Source organism: Cervus elaphus, chromosome X, assembly GCF_910594005.1.
Source record: "Cervus elaphus chromosome X, mCerEla1.1, whole genome shotgun sequence".
NCBI classification, from domain to species: Eukaryota; Metazoa; Chordata; class Mammalia; order Artiodactyla; family Cervidae; genus Cervus; species Cervus elaphus.
In genome coordinates this window covers 47,710,742-47,731,721 of record NC_057848.1, presented here as the reverse complement: position 1 = coordinate 47,731,721, position 20,980 = coordinate 47,710,742, and the positions used below count along the sequence as shown (strand labels likewise).

Genomic DNA, 20,980 nt, shown 5'->3' with positions numbered 1-20,980 from the left:
CAGTTCCGCGTCCCATGATCTAATCTTTTCTCTCAATCCTCTGCTCCCCAGATCCAGTGCCATGTTGTGGCCTGGAGTGCGCGGGGCCAGAGCGTTCACTCAGCTCAGGCTGTGGTGGATGGCAAGGTGGTCTCAGGAACCCCAGCATCTGCTAGGGCAGATGTCTTTCTGCCCTGCCTGGGGGCAAGTCAGTAAGTCCAGTCTTCCCACAAGCAGAGTCTAGTCTTCACCAGACTTTCTATCTGATTCAGCAGTCCTCCAGACAGCTAAAGGGGGCTTGTCTTCTTCGCACAGTACTCACAGACTGGGCTGTCCAGTCCATGGCTCGCGCTGCTCCCTCCCCAGGGCCAGTATCTGCCCATGTGGTCTCCCTTTTCCTCCAAGTCTACTCCCAGGAACGCAGGTCCCAACCAGAGACTTTTCTCTCTGTCCTACCCATTATGTGGGTATCTTTCTTACAGCCTTGGTTGTACAAGAGTCCTTCTACCAGTTTACATTTAGTTTTCAGGGAGAATTGTTCCACACGTAGATGTACTTTTTAAAACAATTATTTATTTATTTTGGCTGTGCCAGTTCTTAGTTGCGGCACAGGGAATCTTCAGTCTTCGTTACAACGTGTGGGATCTTTAGTTGTGGCATACGAACTCTTAGTTGCAGCACATGGGACCTAGTTCCCCGACCAGGGATCAAACCCAGATGCTGTGCGCTGGGAGTGCGGAGTCCTAGCCATGGGAATACCAGGAAAGTCTTGTGCATGTATTTTTGATATGTTCCTAGAGGGATGTGACCTCCGCATCCTCTTACTCTGCCGTCTGGATCTCCCTCCTGTCCCTAAGAGTACTTTGCAAATCTTTTATTGCACACCAAAGTTCTGGGTTCTCCAAACAGTCCCTCCTCCTCAAAGCAGTACCCATGCACTTGCACTCAAACAAGTACCCTTGGGAATTAAAAGTTAAACAGCAACAAAAATGCGCCTTTCTGACCTCCTTTCCTTGTAGACTTAGCTGAAGAGGGGTGTGTGTGTGTATGTGTGTGTGTGTGTGTGTGTGTGTGTGTGTGTGTTGTTTTTTGGTTTTTTGGTTTTGTTTTGTTTTCTTTTGACCTATAGCATAGTTACATTTGGCAGCCATTTATGCAATAACAATTCTGGACCCTGAACAACAGGTTGAATTCTAAATTTACTGTAGTTTCACTATATTTATTTCATAGACCCAGTCAGTAAAGATTCATTTTGTATCAAAGTAAAAAAACTGCTCCAACTCCATCCAGGTAATCATTGTACATTCAGATGGAACATAATCCTGCATTATAATTCTGTGGTTCTTCAATATTCTTTCATAGGACATGTGGATATTAAAATGCACTCAGCTGCCCTTTGAGTCAACCCATAGTTTCAGTATCTTTTACTTAAAGGATATGAAAGCCTAAGACATTGTTGTAGAATTGGGAATAATTCATATAAGCACAACAAACCACATGAATAAAATAGTAGTCATGCACTAACAAAGACAAGAATGTTGGGAGCATAACATTATTATTTTTAAAGATTGATGGCAAATTACAGTAAATGTTTCCTATAATGCCATATAGATGTTTCTCTAACACAGGGTTTCAGGGGGCTCAGCTAGAGTGCTGCAGCTTGTTTTCAACTATATTAAATCACTTTATCAATATACTTCAGTTTCAACAAAAGCTTTTCTAAAGCATACTGGAGACCTGACTTCTCAAATAGATTTATGGAAAGAGTTCACTATACTCACAGGTAAACTTATTTACAGTATAAAAAATTTATGCTAAATGTTCTTGGCCATATATGTTTTATGTTTTACTCTTGTTTCATTTTAATCCCCTTCCTTTTTTTAATCATCTTCCTTTTTAAAAAACCGTTTTTTAAAAAACATACCTGTGATGCCATGTAAAATGTGTCTGCCTTTTGGTCCCTCTGACCTAGTAGTCTGCATCTGACAGAGGCACCAAGTGGTATGCTATAGAATGACATATTTATTGTCCTGAACTAGTCCTTGAAAGGCTAAAGAATCTTCCCATAATGTGTTAATAATATCTTATATTTTTTTGGAAGAAATAATCCATTGTAGAAATTTATCAGCCACATGTATATCTAATCCTATGAGTGTCCAGTTATATCTTTCAGCTTGTATTATTTTTGGAGAAAGTTCAAACATTTACTAGCTTTTTCATGAAGTCAAAGGTAACTTTAGTGTGTAAAATTTCCTTTTGAAAATAAAGTGCTAGAGTTCCAGGATCTAATGCACAAGTTTGCATGTTTTCCTGTGCATAACTTTGGCAGTCCTATAGATAATAATCAGCAATCTTTTCTTAGTCTTTGCCTTTCTAATGCTAAGAGCCTTTGGTTTTACTTTTTACTCTACTTGTAGCTCCTATGCTCTCTTAGTCATTTTAGTTGCCTTTTCATATTTCCATTTTATATTCTACCAGAGGTGTCTTCACCAGAACTGTACACGGATACCATCTTGCCATTGCCAGGGGTTCAGTGAGAAGGAAGAATACATGTGAAAAGTTGAATTGTACAAGACTTCTGACCACCTCAAACCCTCCATTCAGGGGGGAAACGATATAATATCGTTTATATCGATATTATAATATCGATAATATAAAACGGTAATATCAAGGGGGAAACGATGAAATCTTAGTATTTGGAAACATAGAATAGAAGCTCGTGATTTTTAATGCTGTTTGGAGTCAAGGTACTATTTTAACCGTGGTTTAAGTACTGTGGAAAGTTAACAAATGAAGCAGAAGACACAGCTTTTGTCCTTGAAAAAGTTCCTATTAAATAGGAGAGCTGTAAGAAACACGCATATATACATGGTGCAAAATAACATGCAACCAACTGTTGTACAGAAATAGAAATAAAATGGTTAGGTGTCTAAGAGGCCTAAAAGAAAGAAGATGAAAAGGTGATTGTTATTATAGAAGTAACTTGAGCTGAGCCTTGAGAAACGAGAAAAATCAATCCTAGATGACCTTAAAGAGTGCCTGTTTAGGAGACTGGAATAATAGAGTGGTAAGGGGGAAATGCAGATGGTAATAGCCTATGTGCTAAATGGATAATGAAGCAATAGAGGCAGCAGATGGAGACAGTTTGGCAAGGAAAGGAAGGAGATAAATAGTTTGATAACTAGATGAAGGGGCAGTTGGGTCATTTTATTCCTTTCTTTTTATTAAAGAGAGACGTGTGGTTGTTTGAATAAGACACCAATAGAGAGGGAGACATTGAGGACACTAGGAAGAAAGGAGATGGTAAAGGGACCAAAGTCTCTTGGGAGAAGAGAAAGGGAGGGAGAAGCCTCAGAGATAAACTGACACCAATTGTATTGTACACTGAGTACGAGACAGACATTTTGATACTATGGAAATAAGAGAGAGGGGTTCAAAAAGGGAGCACAATATGTTCAATAAATGTTATCATCTATTATGATTATTGTTATTACTATTATTATGCTCTGTAATATATTTTATTTGTGAAGAAAAGTTTTAATTTGATATATATTTTCTGGATTCCTAAAATGTGTCAAAATAGGTAGCAATATGACAACCCATGAGAGCTAGTGCCTAAGCTGGCCACTTCTCTTTCCCAAGACCTGGCACAAGATATATGTGTTCAGGTATATGTGCTCAGACTCTTTGCAACCCCATGGACTGTAGCCCGCCAGCCTCCTCTGTCCATGGGATTCTCCAGGCAAGAATACTAGAGTGGGTTGCTGTGCTCTCCTCCAGGGGATCTTCCCAACCCAGGGATCGAACCCAAGTTTCCTGTATTGCAGGTGGATTCTTTACCAGCTGAGCCACAAGGGAAGCCCACAAAAGGGGAAGCTAGAGAAAATGAGCTATGACCTGCCCTGCTGCCACCTTTCCAAAGGCCAGAAGGATGTGTTCAGAGTAACCTACATGTAACCACTCCAGTACTCTTGCCTGGAAAATCCCATGGGCAGAGGAGCCTGGTAGGCTACAATCCATGGGGTTGCGAAGAGTCAGACACGACTGAGCGGCTTCACTTTCACTTTTCACTTTCATGCATTGGAGAAGGAAATGGCAACCCACTCCAGTGTTCTTGTCTGGAGAATCCCAGGGATGGTGGAGCCTGGTGGGCTGCTGTCTATGGGGTCGCAGAGAGTCGGACACGACTGAAGTGACTTAGCAACAGCGGCAGCAACAAGCATATAACGTTGTATAAAATATATAAAATAGGCATCCCTGCTGTGAACTACCAATTACATGTCCTAAAAGTTCTGGCCAGGAGACCGTTCAGCCTCTAGATAGCAAGTGTCCTTCTAATACCACTTGGAAACACATCAATACTCTTATGACACTGTATGGTAGTTTGTGTGAATGTATGTGTAGATTATGCATGGCAATTTATACCTCCCAACCATATTTTTTGTAACAGCTTTGTTGAGATATGCAGCTGCATGATTAGAACTTTTAAAAAGTGACAGGAATATGTATATCCATATACGGTTGTCTCTTCGTATCCATGGGGATTGCTTCTAAGACCCTCACAGATACCAAAATCTGTGGATGCTCAAGTCCCTTATTAAAAATGGTGTAGAATTTGTATATGCAGTCCTCCTATATACCTTATATCATCTCTGGATAACTTATAATACCTAATACAATGTAAATGCTATGTAAATAGTTGTAAACTTGTGTGCAGCAAATTCAATTTTTGCTTTGTCGAACTTTCTGGGATTTTTTTTCTGAATATTTTTGATCTGCCATTAGTTGACTCCACAGATATGGAAACCATGGATATGGAGGGCCAACTGTTATTTACATACTATGTAATTCACTGACAGAGGATGAGATGGCTGGATGGCATCACCGACTCGATGGACATGTGTTTGAATAAACTCCGGGAGTTTGTGATGGACAGGGAGGCCTGGCGTGCTGCGTTTCATGGGGTCACAAAGAGTCTGACATGACTGAGCGACTGAACTGAACTGAACTGAATTCACTGATTTTATGTCTACAGCTCAGCAATTCTTAGTATATTTAGAGTTGGGTAGCCATCACTACAATTTAATTCTAGAATATTTTCATCATGCCAAAAATATACTTCATAGGCAGTGGCAGTCACTTCCTATTCCCAGCTCCCCCCAGCCCCTGGCTACCACTAATGTACTTTCTGTCTCTATAGATTTGCCTGTTTGTACATTTCATATAAATGCAGTCAAAATGTGTAGACTTTTCTTTCTGGCTTCTTTCACTTAATGTAAGCTTTTCAAGGTTGTCCATGTTGTAGCATATACCAATACTTAGCTCCTTTTTATGGCTGAATAATATTTCATTGTATGAATATAACATATTTGTTTATCCATTCATTAGTTGATGAATCTTTATGGATTTCACCTTTTTTGGATGTTATGAATAATATTGATATATGTTCAAAAATAGATCATAGAGTCTAAATACAATTCTAAATTCACCCTTTAATTAATGGTACAATTTTAATAATGCCATGTTATTGCTGTCTGAGAAGATGTATGCAGTAGTCAATAAGCTACTGTCCTGGAATCTGAAGTCTGTCAGTGTATGGGCATAACTGTTAACACTTACACCGTAGTGTATTTCTCAAGTGCAAGAGTAGGCTTCCCCGGTGGCTCAGTGGTAAAGAATCCACCTGCCAAGGCAAGAGACACAGAGAGAAGGATTCAATCCCTGGGTCAGGAAGATCCCCTAGAGGAGGAAATGGCAACACACCCCAGTATTCTTTCCTGGAAAATCCCATGGACGGAGGAGTCGGGTGGGCAACAGTCCATGGGGTCACAAAGAGTTGGACACGACTGAGCAACTGAACCTGCATTTAAGATTAGTTAATGGACTTTTCTACACAATCAGCTATGTATTATCAGTGTCAGTAAAACAGATTTCATTTCTGAGCATATTTTATTCACAGTTAATTCCCAAAGATCTATGTGTGTGGATGATTTCAGTTCTTCCTCCCACCAAACCTTGTACTGAAATGTCAAAGTAAATGATCAACAGTACTAAATAAATTATCAAGATTACTATTTTATTTTATTAATTTATTGAAATAGCAATTACCAAGCGCCTACTACATCCAAAGTTCATTCTTCCTTTTCTTTCTCTTGCCTACTACTGGGTGTAACAATATGAAAGGCATGTGTAATACACTATCAAGAAAGTGAGAGTTGAATATGTGTTTTTCTTGAATGGTTCATATAAGGATTATCATACAAAGCCACGTAGATGGACAGGATAGGTTTTTCACTGTCTCCTTTTCATCTCTGAACACTTTTGATCACTGGGAATAAATCCATTTTGCTCCAAGCACAGATATTCTAAATTTCCAATGATTTGTCACTGTGAAACAATTATTATATTAGAAAGAACACAGAGAAGATGGTACTTAAATCATGAGACACACACTAGGACTAATTCAGGTGAAAGACCGTACCAAAGCCATTTGATTGTGTCTTTTAATGGTTTGGAACATGCTATAGGATGAAATGAAGGAGAACCAGGACCTTAAGACTTATTTCTTTTTTATATCATTGGACAACATTCCCTTCCATTAAAGTGGTACATTTTTAGCTTAGGTACTTTTTAGGAAATTTGCAAATGTCTTTAAAAGACTGTAAGATTGCTATTATGGGCACAACCACAGCCTTTAAGCTAGTCCTTTTTACACAAGGACCCAGTAATGGAATCTTGTAAATAACCATGCATCAGTGTCTTCTAGGAATGTCCCACTGAGTTTTGCACAGGATCATTGAATGCAGTCTAGTTATATTAATTAGAAGAAATAAACACATTTATATGTCCAGAATATAGATTGTTCAGTTCAGTTCAGTCACTCAGTTGTGTCTGACTCTTTGCGACCCCATGGACTGCAGCACGCCAGGCTTCCCTGTCCATCACCAACTCCTGGTGCTTACTCAAACTCATGTCCATTAACTCAGTGATACCATCCAACCATCTCATCCTCTGCCGTCCCCTTCTCCTCCTGCTTCCATCTTTCCCAGCATCAGGGTCTTTTCCAATGAGTCAGTTCTTCGCATCAGGTGGCCAAAGTGTTGGAGCTTCAGCATCAGTCCTTCCAATGAATATTCAGGACTCATTTCCTTTCAGATTGACTGGTCTGATCACCTTCCTGTCCAAGGGACTCTCAAGAGTCTTCTCCAACACCGCAGTTCAAAAGCACCAATTCTTTGACACTCAACTTTCTTTATGGTCCAACTTTCACATCTGTATATGACTACTAGAAAAACCATAGCTCTGACTAGATGGACCTTTGCTGGCAAAGTAATATCTCTGCTTTTTAATATGCTGTCTAGGTTTGTCATAGTTTTTCTTCCAAGGAACAACCTATCTTATAAGAACAACACTATTATAATCATATTATTAGTATTCAGGTATGTGTCTCAATGAAACTTTGGTTTAGTCAATAGAACCACTACACATGATGTCTGTCACCAGTTCCACCATCTGTATTTATCTTACAGGTAGATTAACCTTTTCCTCTGCACCACCAGTTTGCCATCCTTCAACCTGGCCCGTCTGCCATTGCTTTTTTCCTACTCAGCAGTTGATGCCTGTGTTGCAACCTATAAAGAGAGTGTTTAGCTCAAACTAAATTGGTGGATATTGGTGAGACTGTGATAACTACTGTACTTCACAGTTTGATATAATCTGTGGCTCTCTGCCCTTCTTCTTGGATTTGTGCAGGAAGCATTTGTTATTGGAGAATATGATCTTCTTGGGCCTTCTGATAGACTTCAGTAAAATAAGTGGTTAAATGACAATTAAAGCATGAATATTACAAAATCTGTACCCTAGTGCTATGTTTTAACTCTGCCACTGACGATTTGCAAATGAAGAATCCGAGTCAATGTTAAGTTTGTCCGAAAGTATTCCACTTACCTATATTGATGCAGAATTTCATCATGAAATCACATTATATATTGTTTTTATGCATGTAATTTCCTTCTCTTTGGTTTCCCCCTTTGAACTACATTAAGAAAACTAATGAAATAATAAGTTAACAAATAATCACTACATTGTAATCCATAACTAGTTTTGAGAGAAGTGAAAATGGAGCGATCTATTTAGTGAAGTAAATTGCTAACAGGGAGATACGTTCCCTTCTAATGTGCTAAGCTCTAAAAGGTTAGGGGCTGAGAAATTTTGTATCTGCAGGCTGTGAGAATTTTTCTAATACCAAATCACAGCAAAAAAACTTGCTTGCTATTTTTATTTAAATTATAGTTCACATGTTCATTCTTGTTACCCTGTCTCTTTAACTACCTTGTCTTAACTGTGATACCAGTTCTCAAAGGGTAAGACCATCTTCTTTTAAAATCATTTTATAGATGACATGTATATATGCTTTGTATATTTAGTAATTCTCAAAACCAGGAAACTCCAACAACACAACTTCACAAGTTTCTCTTGATTTAGTGAATAACATTAAAGTGGCCTTATGCAATATATGATGCTATAAAATGGAGAAGAGAGAGATAGTATAGCATTCGGTAAGGCTCATATATAAAGGTTAATGTCAAAAAAAAAAGGTTATTGGGTTGGGGAGGGAGGCGGGAGGGGGAATTGGGATGGGGAACACATGTAAATCCATGGCTGATTCATATCAATGTATGGCAAAAACCACTACAATATTGTAAAGTAATTAGCCTCCAACTAATAAAAATAAATTAAAAAAAAGGTTAATGTCCATCAGCCAGTTTTGTCCTGAGTTTTTAAAAATGACAACATCTGCATTCATTGGAGGCCATTTTCAGCACCTTTAAAATACTACATGCTGAACCTAAAACATTTTAAATTGTCTGATATTTATAATATTGTTTCCATGACCAAATGATGCATTTTAACCAGTGATAAAAGCCCCTAATGAGGCTAGCAGTTGGATAAACTGAACATTAAGTTGAGACTTGAAGTGTCCACATAAACAGTTTGTTGAGTACCGCTCACTGAAGAGATCTGTCTGCTCCAGGACCTTGAGAGTTAAATGTATAATCAACCCTTTATGGACCAAACTTCTGTCTCACGTGGAAAAAATAACTTCCACTGAAAAATAAGGTCCTCAGTTGGTCATTTATGATCTCAAAGGGCATATTTTATTATAAATGTCAATTTGACAAAATTATGTGTCCTGTAATACATAATTATGTTCGAAATTGCATTTGAAATCTATTATTAACAGTTAACAGTGAACATTCTTAAAATAGTTATTACTCTTGGCCTTAACACAAAAAGCAATAATGGAGGTATTTCAGGGAGTTAAAAGCTGCAAGGCATTGGCCTCTGAATAAAGCCACTGCAGGTGTGTTTCTTAATGGGCTGTTAATTTTATAGCTGGTGAACACAAAGGACAGAGACCATGTGTGTTTTTAAACTGTGTTTGGTGTGGAAAAGGAGTTGATGGCTGAAAAATGTAAAGGCAGTGTGAAATAAGGGCAAATTGAGCTTGCCCTCCTGAGATGTAATCCTCCTTGCTCAAAACCAAGGCCAACTCAATTCTTGCCACTCTGCTTCCCTTCCCACCACCACATAACAAAGAATCCCAGAGAAACTTATATGAAGCCAGCACATCAGAAATAATTAGAAAATATGACAACAAATAATAAATACCTAATACACTAACATTCTCTCACACTAACCAGCTCTTTATAGGTTTCCTGTTTTTGCTACTAAGTTACTCAAACTTAAAGTTTTGACTCCCTCCTCCTGCATCCCTCACACCTAGGTTCCCAGGGTTCTTAGAACCTTGCATCTCAGTGTGTGGGCTGAGGACCAAAAAACATGAGCATTACTTGGGAACTCAGAAGATCTAAGTTCTCTGACCAGGGATTGAACCTGGGCCACCACAGTGAAAGCGTCTTTTCTGCCTGGGGAAATAATTTGTTTTACTGTTGTCAGTTCAGTTCAAGTTCAGTTCAGTCGCTCAGTCGTGTCCGACTCTTTGTGACTCCATGGACTGCAGGACACCAGGCCTCCCTGTCCATCACCAACTCACGGAGTTTACCCAAACTCACGACTGAAGTGACTCAGCAGCAGCAGCAGCATGTCCATTGAGTCAGTGATGCCATCCAACCATCTCATCCTCTGTCGTTCCCTTCTCCTCCTGTCTTCAATCTTTCCCAGCATCAGGGCCTTTGCAAGTGAGTCAGTTCTTCACATCAAGTGGCCAAAGTATTGGAGTTTCAGCTTCAACATCAGTCCTTCCAATGAATATTCAAGACTGACTCCCTTTAGGATGGACTGGTTTGATCTCCTTGCAGTCCAAGGGACTCTTAAGAGTCTTCTCCAACACCACAGTTCAAAAGCATCAATTCTTCGGCACTCAGCTTTCTTTATAGTCCAACTCTCACATCCATACATGACTACTGGAAAAACCATAGCTTTGACTAGACAGACCTTCGTTGGCAAGGTAATGTCTCTGCTTTTTAATATGCTGCCTAGGTTGATCATAACTTTTCTTCCAAGGAGCAAGCATCTTTTAATTTCGTGGCTGCAGTCACCATCTGCAGTGATTTTGGAGCCCCACAAAATAAAGATAGCCACTGTTTCCACTGTTTCCCCATCTATTTGCCATGAAGTGATGGGACCAGATGTCATGATCTTAGTTTTCTGAATGTTGAGTTTTAAGCCAACTTTTTCACTCTCCTCTTTCATTTTCATCAAGAGGCTCTTTAGTTCTTCACTTTCTGCCATAGGGTGGTGTCATCTGCATATCTGAGGTTATTAATATTTCTCCCTGCAATCTTGATCCCAGCTATGCAGCCCGGCATTTTGCATGATGTACTCTGCATATAAGTTAAATAAGTAGGGTGATGATATACAGCCTTGACTTATTCCTTTCCAAATTTGGAACCAGTCCATTGTTCCATGTACATTTCTATGCTTCTCGACCTGCATACAGATTTCTGAAGAGGCAAGTAAGGTGGTCTGGTATTCCCATCTCTTTAAGAATTTTCCAGTTTGTTGTGATCCACACAGTCAAAGGCTTTGGCATAGTCAATAAAGCAGAAATAGATGTTTTCCTGGAACTCTTGCTTTTTCGATATTCTAGTGGATGTCGGTAATTTGATCTCTGGATCCTCTGCCTTTTCTAAATCCAGCTTGAACATCTGGAGGTTCAGAGTTCACATACTGTTGAAGACTGGGTTGGAGAATTTTGAGCATTACTTTGCTGGTGTGTGAGATGGGTGCAATTGTGCGATAGTTTGAGCATTCTTTGGCATTGTTATAAATAACAATTATTATAGTAATTATTATATAATAATTTGTTTATATAATATATTATAATTTGTATATATAATAATATATAATAATTTGTTTTGTTATAAATAATTATTATAATTATTATGCACAATAATAATATTCTTTATAGTTTAGATATATTTTTTATAAGAAACATATAATTAGATTTTTCTTCTTCATTCAGACTGGTGGTTCTTACTGTTTAACACAAATGTCTAGTTCATGACACCTTACTTTTAATGATAGATATAGATATATGGGAGAAGAAAATGGCAACTCACTCCAGTTTTTTTGCCTGGAGAATCCCATGGACAGAGGAGCCTGGCAAGCTATAGTCCATGTGGTTGCAAAGAGTCGGGCATGACTGAGCAACTAATAAACACACACACACACACACAGATATATGGGGCCTCCCTGGTGGCTCAGATGGTAAAGATATAGATATATGAAATTTATCTTCCACCTTCCTCATGCTTTCTAATTGACCCATCTAGTCAGTCTTCCCTTTCTTGTCTTCATTTAGAATAAATTATTTTTATCTCAGCACTATTTTCTCTATGCTAGTTCAAAAAAGAAATTTTTATCTTTTAGTATTTATGCTTAAAATTACAATAAAATTTTTGAATTTATAGTAATCTGAAGTTAATTGATATTTGTACCATTCCTTAGGATAATCCAGCTTTACACTTCCCAGATAATATATGATTTTTTTTAACCTAATTGTGGCATAATTGACAAATATGATCATATATATTTAAAGTATACATCATGATGACTTGATATACATATATATTGTAGAATGGTTACCAAGATCAAGATAATGAAAACATTGATCACCTCACATTGTTAACACGTGTCAGCTCATGTATGTGTGTGTATGTCTGTGGTTGAAAATGCTTGATATTTACTCATAGCAATTTTCAAGTATATATTACCATATCATTAACTATATTCACTATGCTGTATATTAGAGCCTCAAAAGTTTTTATAAGTGAAAATTTGTATCCTTTGACCTATATCACCCCATTTTTCCCTCCCTCCAGCCCTGGCAAACACCATTCTATTCTTGTTTGTATGAAATCAACTTTTGTCTGTCTGCCTTATTTCACTAAGCACAGTGCCCTTCAGATTCATCTTCTTTATCCATTTATCCACTGAAGGACATTCAGATTGTTTCCATATCTTGACTATTGTGAATAATGCAGCAATGAATGTGGGATCCTGATTTCAATTTCTTTGGATATATACCCAGGAGTAGCAACGCTGTACCATATAGTAGTTCTGTTTTTGGCTTCCCTTGTGGCTCAGCTGGTAAAGAATCCACCTGCAATGAGGGAGACCTGGGTTCAAAATCTGAGTTGGGAAGATCCCCTGGAGAAGGAAAAGGCTACCTACTCCAGTATTCTGGCCTGGAGAATTCTATACAGTCCATGGGGGGTCACAAAGAGTCAGACATGACTAAGCAACTTTCACTTTCACTTTCATTTTGCATTCCCACCAACAGTGTACAAGGGTTTCCTTTTCTCTACATCCTCACCAACATTTATCTCTTGTCTTTTTTATAATATCCAGCCTAATAGGAGTGAGGTGATATCTCATTGTGATTTTTTTTCATTTATTTTCATTTATTAGTTGGAGGCTAATTACTTTACAGTATTGTAGTGATTTTTGCCATACATTGACATGAATCAGCCATGGATTTACATGTGTTCCCCATCCTGATCCCCTCTCCTGCCTCCCTCCCCATCCCATCCCTCTGGGTCTTCCCAGTGCACCAGCCCTGAGCACTTGTCTCATGCATCCAACCTGGGCTGGTGATCTGTTTCACCCTTGATAATATACTTGTTTCAATGCTGATCTCTCAGAACATCCCACCCTCGCCTTCTCCCACAGAATCCAAAAGTCTGTTCTGTACATCTGTGTCTCTTTTTCTGTTTTGCGTATTGGGTTATCATTACCATCTTTCTAAATTCCATATATATGCGTTAGTATACTGTATTGGTCTTTATCTTTCTGGCTTACTTCACTCTGTATAATGGGCTCCAGTTTCATCCATCTCATTAGAACTGATTCAAATGAATTCTTTTTAATGGCTGAGTAATACTCCATAGTGTATATGTACCATAGCTTCCTTATCCATTCGTCTGCTGATGGGCATCTAGGTTGCTTCCATGTCCTGGCAATTATAAACAGTGCTGTGATGAACACTAGGGTGCACATGTCTCTTTCAGATCTGGTTTCCTTGGTGTGTATACCCAGGAGTGGGATTGCTGGGTCATATGGCAGTTCTATTTCCAGTTTTTTAAGGAATCTCCACACTCTTCTCCACAGTGGCTGTACTAGTTGTCATTGTGATTTTGATTTGCATTTCCCCAGTGATTAGTGATGTTAAACATCTTTCATATACCTATTGGTCATTAATATGTCTTCTTTGGAAAATATATATATTCAAGTCCTTTGTCCATTTTTAAAAATTGGATTATTTGTATTTTTGTTATTGAGTTGTGTGAGTTCTTTATATGTATTGGATATTAATGCCTTATCAGATACACTTTGCCTTCCATCCTTTCCCTCTAGCCCTACTTTCAGCTGCTTCTATCTACATACACATACCCTGCACCTTAGCTTTATAGAGTCTCTCTTTGTTTTTGTTCAAGCTGTTCCTTTCACATGGAAAATTCTTCCCCACAGCTCTGTTGAAATCCTTTCCATCCTTTAAGGCTCATCTTGAGTACCACTTCCCATAAATATGCTTATCTGATTCACTCATTTGTTTATTCATTGAATAAATATGTACTGCTCACAGAACTACATTCTTCTGGTTACTGGGGATAAAGCAATAAACAAACACAGCCACAGCCTCATGGACCTTATATTCTATCAGGTAAAAACAGGTGATAAACAGGAAATAAGTAAAACACCTTATATTAAGTGGTGATAAGTGCTAAGAAGAAAATAAAAGAATATAGAGGAGGTTCAGACAGCCAGGAATGATGAGTATCCTCTGGTCAAATACCTTTCCTCACTTTTTGTACCCAATGCAAGTATTTTCCTTTACAATGTGGCTATTTGCATATTTGCCCTATTTTTCTCTCTTATATTCAAAGTTCCTTGAGAGCAGCATTTTACTTATCTTTGTATCTCCTTTACCATCTGAGCCACCAGGGAAGCCCATCGTAAAGGAGATATCTCCTCGGGCTTCCCTGGTAGCTCAGCTGGTAAAAAATCCGCCTGTAATGCAGGAGACCCCGGTTCAATTCCAGGGTTGGGAAGATCCCCTGGAGAAGGGCACAGCTACCCACTCCAGTATCCTGGCCTGCAGAATTCCATGGACTGTATAGTCAATGGGGTCGCAAAGAGTCGGACACGACTGAGTAACTTTCACTTATAGCTGTATCTCCTACAGCTACCAAGACAAAGTTCAGTAAATAATGGTTAAAATGACTCAAATGATGGAAATAAGTGCAATAGTACTTAAGAGAAAGGAGAGACTAATACAGTGGTTGGTTAGGAAAGACTCCTTGGAGATAGTTAATTTGGGTAAGGTTTTACAAGATGGGTGGGGTTGAAGAGGAAGGAAGAGCTGAGTAAGTCTGATTTGATATACATGTTCTTGAAAATTTTAAACCCATTGTTTTATCAACTGACTAATATTATGAATAATTTTCTTTATTTTTAAAACCAGTGTTTCAGAAGGGACGGGCAATAGACACTGGAGAAGTTGACATTGGTGCACAGGTCATGCAGACCATTCCACCTGGCTTATTCTGGCGTTTTCAGATTACTATCCACCATCCTATATATCTGAAATTCAATATTTCTTTAGCCAAGGACTCACTGCTGGGGATTTATGGCAGAAGAAACATTCCACCTACACACACTCAGGTATTTGATATTTTAGATATTTCTTGACCCTTTCAGAGAGTGGTGGGATGAATAGTTCAGGGTTTGTGACTTTCAAAGTATGTGGGAGTCAAAGGTGACGGCAGACAATTTTGTAATCAGCAAATATCCAGAATAATCACAGTCAAGCGAATGAAATAAAAAAAAAAGATGCTATTGAGCAATAACAACTAGAATTTAGCAAAACAGATTCAAAAAAGGAAGTTTAAGAAAATATTCTTTCAGCTGAAGTTCTGCTTCCTGGAACAGGATGGTCATGAGCCTTCCCAGACCCTTCTCTTTTTCAGTCTTGGTGCCCACACCTCCACTGGTTCCATACATTCCTGACCTGTTGTCCCAATAAAGGAATGCAAACCAAGAGAGTAATGAGTCAAAAAGGCATGTTTTGTCTTGTAGGTAAAACATGTTCCTTATTATTGTTAAGAAAAACTTAAATAGGTAAAACCTCTGTGGTTTACAAGACCCTTCTAGAAGCCTTTGCCACTTCATTTCCCTTAATTTCTTTCCCTTATCTCTTCCTACACGAACCCATTTGAGGCCCTGCTCCATCTAAGAAGTAGCATAAGGAATTGTAACCATCCGGGGCTTGGGATACATGTACCATGTTCTTGTCTGCTGATTAGGGATGAAAGAAAAGAGGACAAGGTCTTTGAATATTTCATTGTGTTACCACAAAAGTAGTGCATTATGTTGAATGTTTTGACTATTCATTTATTAGTTTTAAAAACTAGAAAACTGTTTTTAATTTGTAATGATGATCATGGTAACATTTCAAGGGGAATGTCTATTTTCAAGTATCTTCTATCAGATACTTTTTGTAAAATATCTAGATTCTCTTGCATAATACCAAATAATTCTTCTATATCTTGCTTTATTATTTTTAAACAATAATTTTTAATACTCTAAAACCGAAAGGTTGGTAACATTTATAAATATCATGGAGGGTTATTTTGTTTTCAGAATTAATAATATGCTTTGGGGGTTAGATATACTTAAGAATGAATTACCTCTTTTCCCACTCTGCCCACCTCCAGAGCAAAGAAGTATGAAGTATCATAGTTGATGTGAGAGATGTTAATCAGTCTAGAGGTAAAAGTCATGGCTCATATCTATGTTTGCATTTGTTCCAGTTTGATTTTGTAAAGCTAATGGATGGAAAACAACTGGTCAAACAGGACTCCAAGAGCTCTGATGATACCCAGCATTCTCCTAGGAACCTAATCTTAACCTCACTGCAGGAAACAGGTTTCATAGAATATATGGACCAAGGGCCTTGGTATCTGGCATTTTACAATGATGGAAAAAAGATGGAACAAGTATTTGTGTTAACTACAGCAATTGGTAAGCTGCCTTGGCTATGATTTTGAATCGACAGCATAACTCCAGAAAGACACAGTGGTGAAAGCGATACAGATGTTATTGAAGCTTATTGCTCATTCTGTCTTAAAGTCATTACTCAGGATACATCACAGTGAGACAGGTTTATATTGCTGTTGTCAGTAATGTTGTTTAAATGCCGATTAAGATTTTTAAAATGCTCCATTATTTGCGGCTATTTTAGGATACCTGCCATGCTCCTTTTTATATGTTTTCAACAGGAATAATACCCTGGATTACACTATTACTGAGACTACGTAGATGAAAAACTTCATGAAGAAAGGAAATAAGCAAGAGAAGCCCTGTTAATTCAAGTTCTATTAAAAAAGAAAAAGCAAATAAATACCTTTTTGAAATGGAAAAACTAGCATCAATCCAGTTCTTTAGAACAACTGAATCTGGAAACATTAAGATTGCAAAATACAACCTAAGCATACAGAAGAGTCTTAAGGATAATAACTTGGGTCATTCAGAGTTCTTTCTTTAGAACTGTTTAGTTTAAAAATCATCACAATGACTCGTTCACTGTGCTCAGAGCCTATTAAAGAATGTTCTTTTCAGTACAATGTCTACACACACTGTTACTCATTTTCACCCTAGTTAATCAGAGACAGCTCACTTTTGTCATTTTGGGGAGTCAATTCATTTGCCATAACCCTTTGTATGAATAAAGCTGAGCTCTTTAGCAAATTTAGAGCCCTAAGAGTATACAACTCATAGACACAGTATTTTACTGTGTGAATTCTCCTGAAACACGTGTCTTTTATTTTTTTTTATTTTTTTTTAACACGTGTCTTTTAAAAGATGGGAAAATATTTTACAGCTGTCAGTTTTCTATACAACTCTTACCACTTTATCCTTTAGTTAACCTGTTCTACCATGTGTTTAGGAAATTGTGTTGATTGTTAATAGATATACCATCTGCTCTTTATAACAATTATATTCTATTTTTACTTGATGCTGAAGACCTTTTGTCAGTAGAAAATGGTATTCCAGCCACAGATTATCAAAAACTTGCCTCTAAAGTAATCAGAAAGGCAATAAAAATGCACCAATGATTTTTCCCCTTAGAGAAAAGCTCCACTGATCTTACATCTTCAAAAGACACAGTGTTTGTTAAATTAGAAATATATATTTTAAGTCATGACACTGTTTTGCTTCTCAGAGATTCAGTGGGGGCAAATTCAACAGTTGCATCTTTCATATTTGTCCACCAAGACTCAGTTTTGCAAACTAATCAGATATGAGAGGTTCAGTTTCTCCTAAGAAATCAGAGCAATTAAAAGACTTAAAACATTTGTGAAGAGGATTTTCTCTCTTCCTGTTATCCTTACCCCTAAGTTCAAGTTAAAACACTAACCAAGCTATTAACCTTTCAAAAATCAATAGACCCAGAAACACGCTTGGAGTTTTTTTCATGTCCCTTAATTCCTTTCCCAAAGAACCTAACCTTTGAGATATAATTTCCTATTACCCAGAGATTAAGCTTAGTTTCATATAAAACAACATATTTGCTTCTTGCTTACATAAGTCTGTTTCTTATTTCTCCTACAATTTCACTTAAAGAGAATTCAAGTAAATTTGCCAAAATGTCAAAGGTATATAAATTATTTACTCTAAATTCTCCCCATTATTTTTATGTTTTTGTAATTGTTAAAAGAGGATAATATATTTGTTCCTTTGTCTATTAAGTGATAATATTATAATCAGTTGGATTGATCTTAACTATATTTGGTCTGCTCATAGGGATCAAAACAGCATAATAACCGTTTTTTTGAGTGACTAATATAGGTGAGCAACTAGCCTGTATTATTATATGTTATTTTCTAGTTTTATAGACAAAGTTATGAATAAGCCAAAGTCTCCACCAACCAGCTCAATAACATGATTATATATATCATTAATGGAGTGCCATTCTGCCCCAAGCACTCTACATTCAGTTATCTTGTTTGATTCTCATCACAAGCCTAGCATAGGTATAGTGGTACTTATATTACAAATAAGAAATCAGAGACTTGGGGTGAGTAAAGAAGTCCCACAGCCAACAAGTGGCAAAATTGATATTAGAGACCCTCAATATCTCTGATTCCAAACCCCTGCTCTTTAGAACATGCTCATCCCATAGGATTATTCATTAGATTTTGTTTCTCCCATAAGAAAACCTGCCGGAAGCAAAACCCATCATCAGCGCAGATGCAGATCCAAAGGCTCTAGCATAAGAACAGGGTTTTAAGCATAAGAACTTTAAAATAATTCTCAACTCTAATGAACTGGTGTCTAGGAAGTGATCCTGGAGTAAGATTTAAAAGATAGAAGACAAACTTCCTGGAGGCCATTGTAAATAGAAAAGCACACCCTTTTTCATCACTAGTTATTTACGTGTTTCTGCTGTAGCCATCCTCTTCTGGAGTCCCTAGGCTATCCCAATATCTCCTTGATACCAAAACCTCCTCCATTGCCTTCTCTTCTCATTTGCATTGCAGGTGTTAAACTCTATGCAGCATTACGGGCCTCGGGACAATTCTTAGATAAGTCAATAAGACAGAGGGATTTTTATTTATTTTGATAGCAAATTTTATTAAACATTTTCTCTCTCCAGTAGCTACATTCCCACAAGGCTGCTTCCATGAAGTTGTCAATAGGACCTGGTATGAAATTAAATTCAAGTATGTTTACCTTTGAAATTTTCATCTATAGCCTCCTATTAACCATGCAGGGCAGGGAAAATCCAAATGTAGATTTAAGGATGGCCACTTCTTTTTGGTAAAAGAAAGCAAAACAAGAAAAAAGATGATAATTGTTCCATCTCTGAATGAAAAGAAATAAGACTCTTAGTGCCTTTTTGTAATGATCTTTTAAGTAAAGGAATGATTTTCTGAAAATAACTAATGTTTTAATGAGTTAAAAAGTGGTTAGCTTATTGTCAAATGTTACATTCCTGCCGGTCCAGTTTTCAGCAAATGCCATGTGTCAGTTCTTGTCCAGTTCAGTTTTCTAGCACAGGGATCAGAGAACCGACCATCATAAACTCGCAAAAAGGAATCTCATGTGTTCATATGGATGTCAGAAGAATAATCTCCTCTGTCAATAGGATAGCGATCCACACAGCCACTGGATTCATTCTCAGCTTCCTAAGGATCCCCTAAATGGACTAGATGCCACGTTTTTCCTCTTGCTTTTCTTCTGCCCAAGGCAGAATTCCAAGTCTAGATTAGAATTCCTCTAACCATTGAAGTTTGCTCTTTGAAGCACTGGTTCTCAATGCTTTAATTCAGTTTTCGCCTGCAGGGTCACTTGAGGTATTTGTTAGAATGTAGATTACTGGGCTGCATCCTCAGAGATGGAGGCTTCCCAAGTGGTGCTAGAGGTAAAGAATCCTCCTGCCAATGCAGGAGACACAAGAGATGCGGGTTCTCTCCCGGGTCAGGAAGATCTCCTGGAGTAGAAAATTGCAACCCACTCCAGTGTTCTTGCCTGCAAAATTTCATGAGCAGAGGAGCCTGGCGGGCTACAGTAGTTGGGGCTGCAGAGCTGGACCCCACTGAGCAACCGAGCGTGACTAATATCCTCAGAGATAGATTCAATAAATCTGGTGTGAAGCTCAGGTATCTGCATTTTAAGTACTTCAGGTGATCCTCCTGATGTAGGTGGTCAAAAGGCCACAATTGAAGAAATGCTATTTCTCAACTCTCATTATAAATTCTCAGAGTTCAGTAGAAGACACCAAGACTACTTACTAGAATATTTCCTTCTGATTGGAAATAGCTTATCCAAGTGAAACTAGATGAAGTAGATGATTTGGATTGAAAAGAAAAAACTGGTACCTATGAGAAGTATGAGTGTAATGGGCCAGAACGTAAGTCAGAATTGAGGAGTGCTAAGTTATAGAAAACGTACGGAAAAAAGTCATGAAAAGGTGGGTTTTTTTAAAACTGCAGGGATAAAGCATACATATCATAATAGGTTGTGGACTTGGAATTTGATGCTGTTACACTCAAATAAAATTTTAAACTAAAAACAGTTTTCAATATCATTGTCAGAGACTGATTTTTATAAAACTTTATACCTCTTCAATCAAGTTACTTAGCACAAGATTGGTCAAAGTTCTGTTGTATTGAAGACACTATGTCACCAGAACTATGTGCAGGCACCTTCAAAGCCTTCTCAATTCCCCCTGAAACCTATTCTCTAAGAATGAATTGAAGGGAAATTAGTGGCAAAGAACTGATAACGCGTTTACAGCCAAGAAAGCATTTCTCAACAAAATACTTAGGTTCTAATGCTTTTCATGGTGGTGAGTTTAATATGAACACTTACTTTTAAAGCTTTCCATTGTCACTTATTAGTGAAAATGAAATACTGATTATCATATTCAAGCTGTCAAGATAGTAGATTAAACATTTTAAGGTGCTAGAGA

At 37.8% G+C, this 20,980-nt stretch overlaps 1 protein-coding gene across 2 annotated transcripts in view; it reads left to right on the top strand.

The window, feature by feature from the left end:
- Positions 1-20,980, top strand: part of TENM1 (teneurin transmembrane protein 1) — an 882,499-nt gene that overhangs the window by 575,662 nt on the left and 285,857 nt on the right. For both annotated transcript variants that reach the window (XM_043896987.1, XM_043896986.1), the window contains 2 exons: positions 14,969-15,168; positions 16,317-16,527. In XM_043896987.1, coding sequence (XP_043752922.1) covers positions 14,969-15,168; positions 16,317-16,527 — 411 coding nt within the window. The remainder of the gene's footprint in view (positions 1-14,968; positions 15,169-16,316; positions 16,528-20,980) is intronic.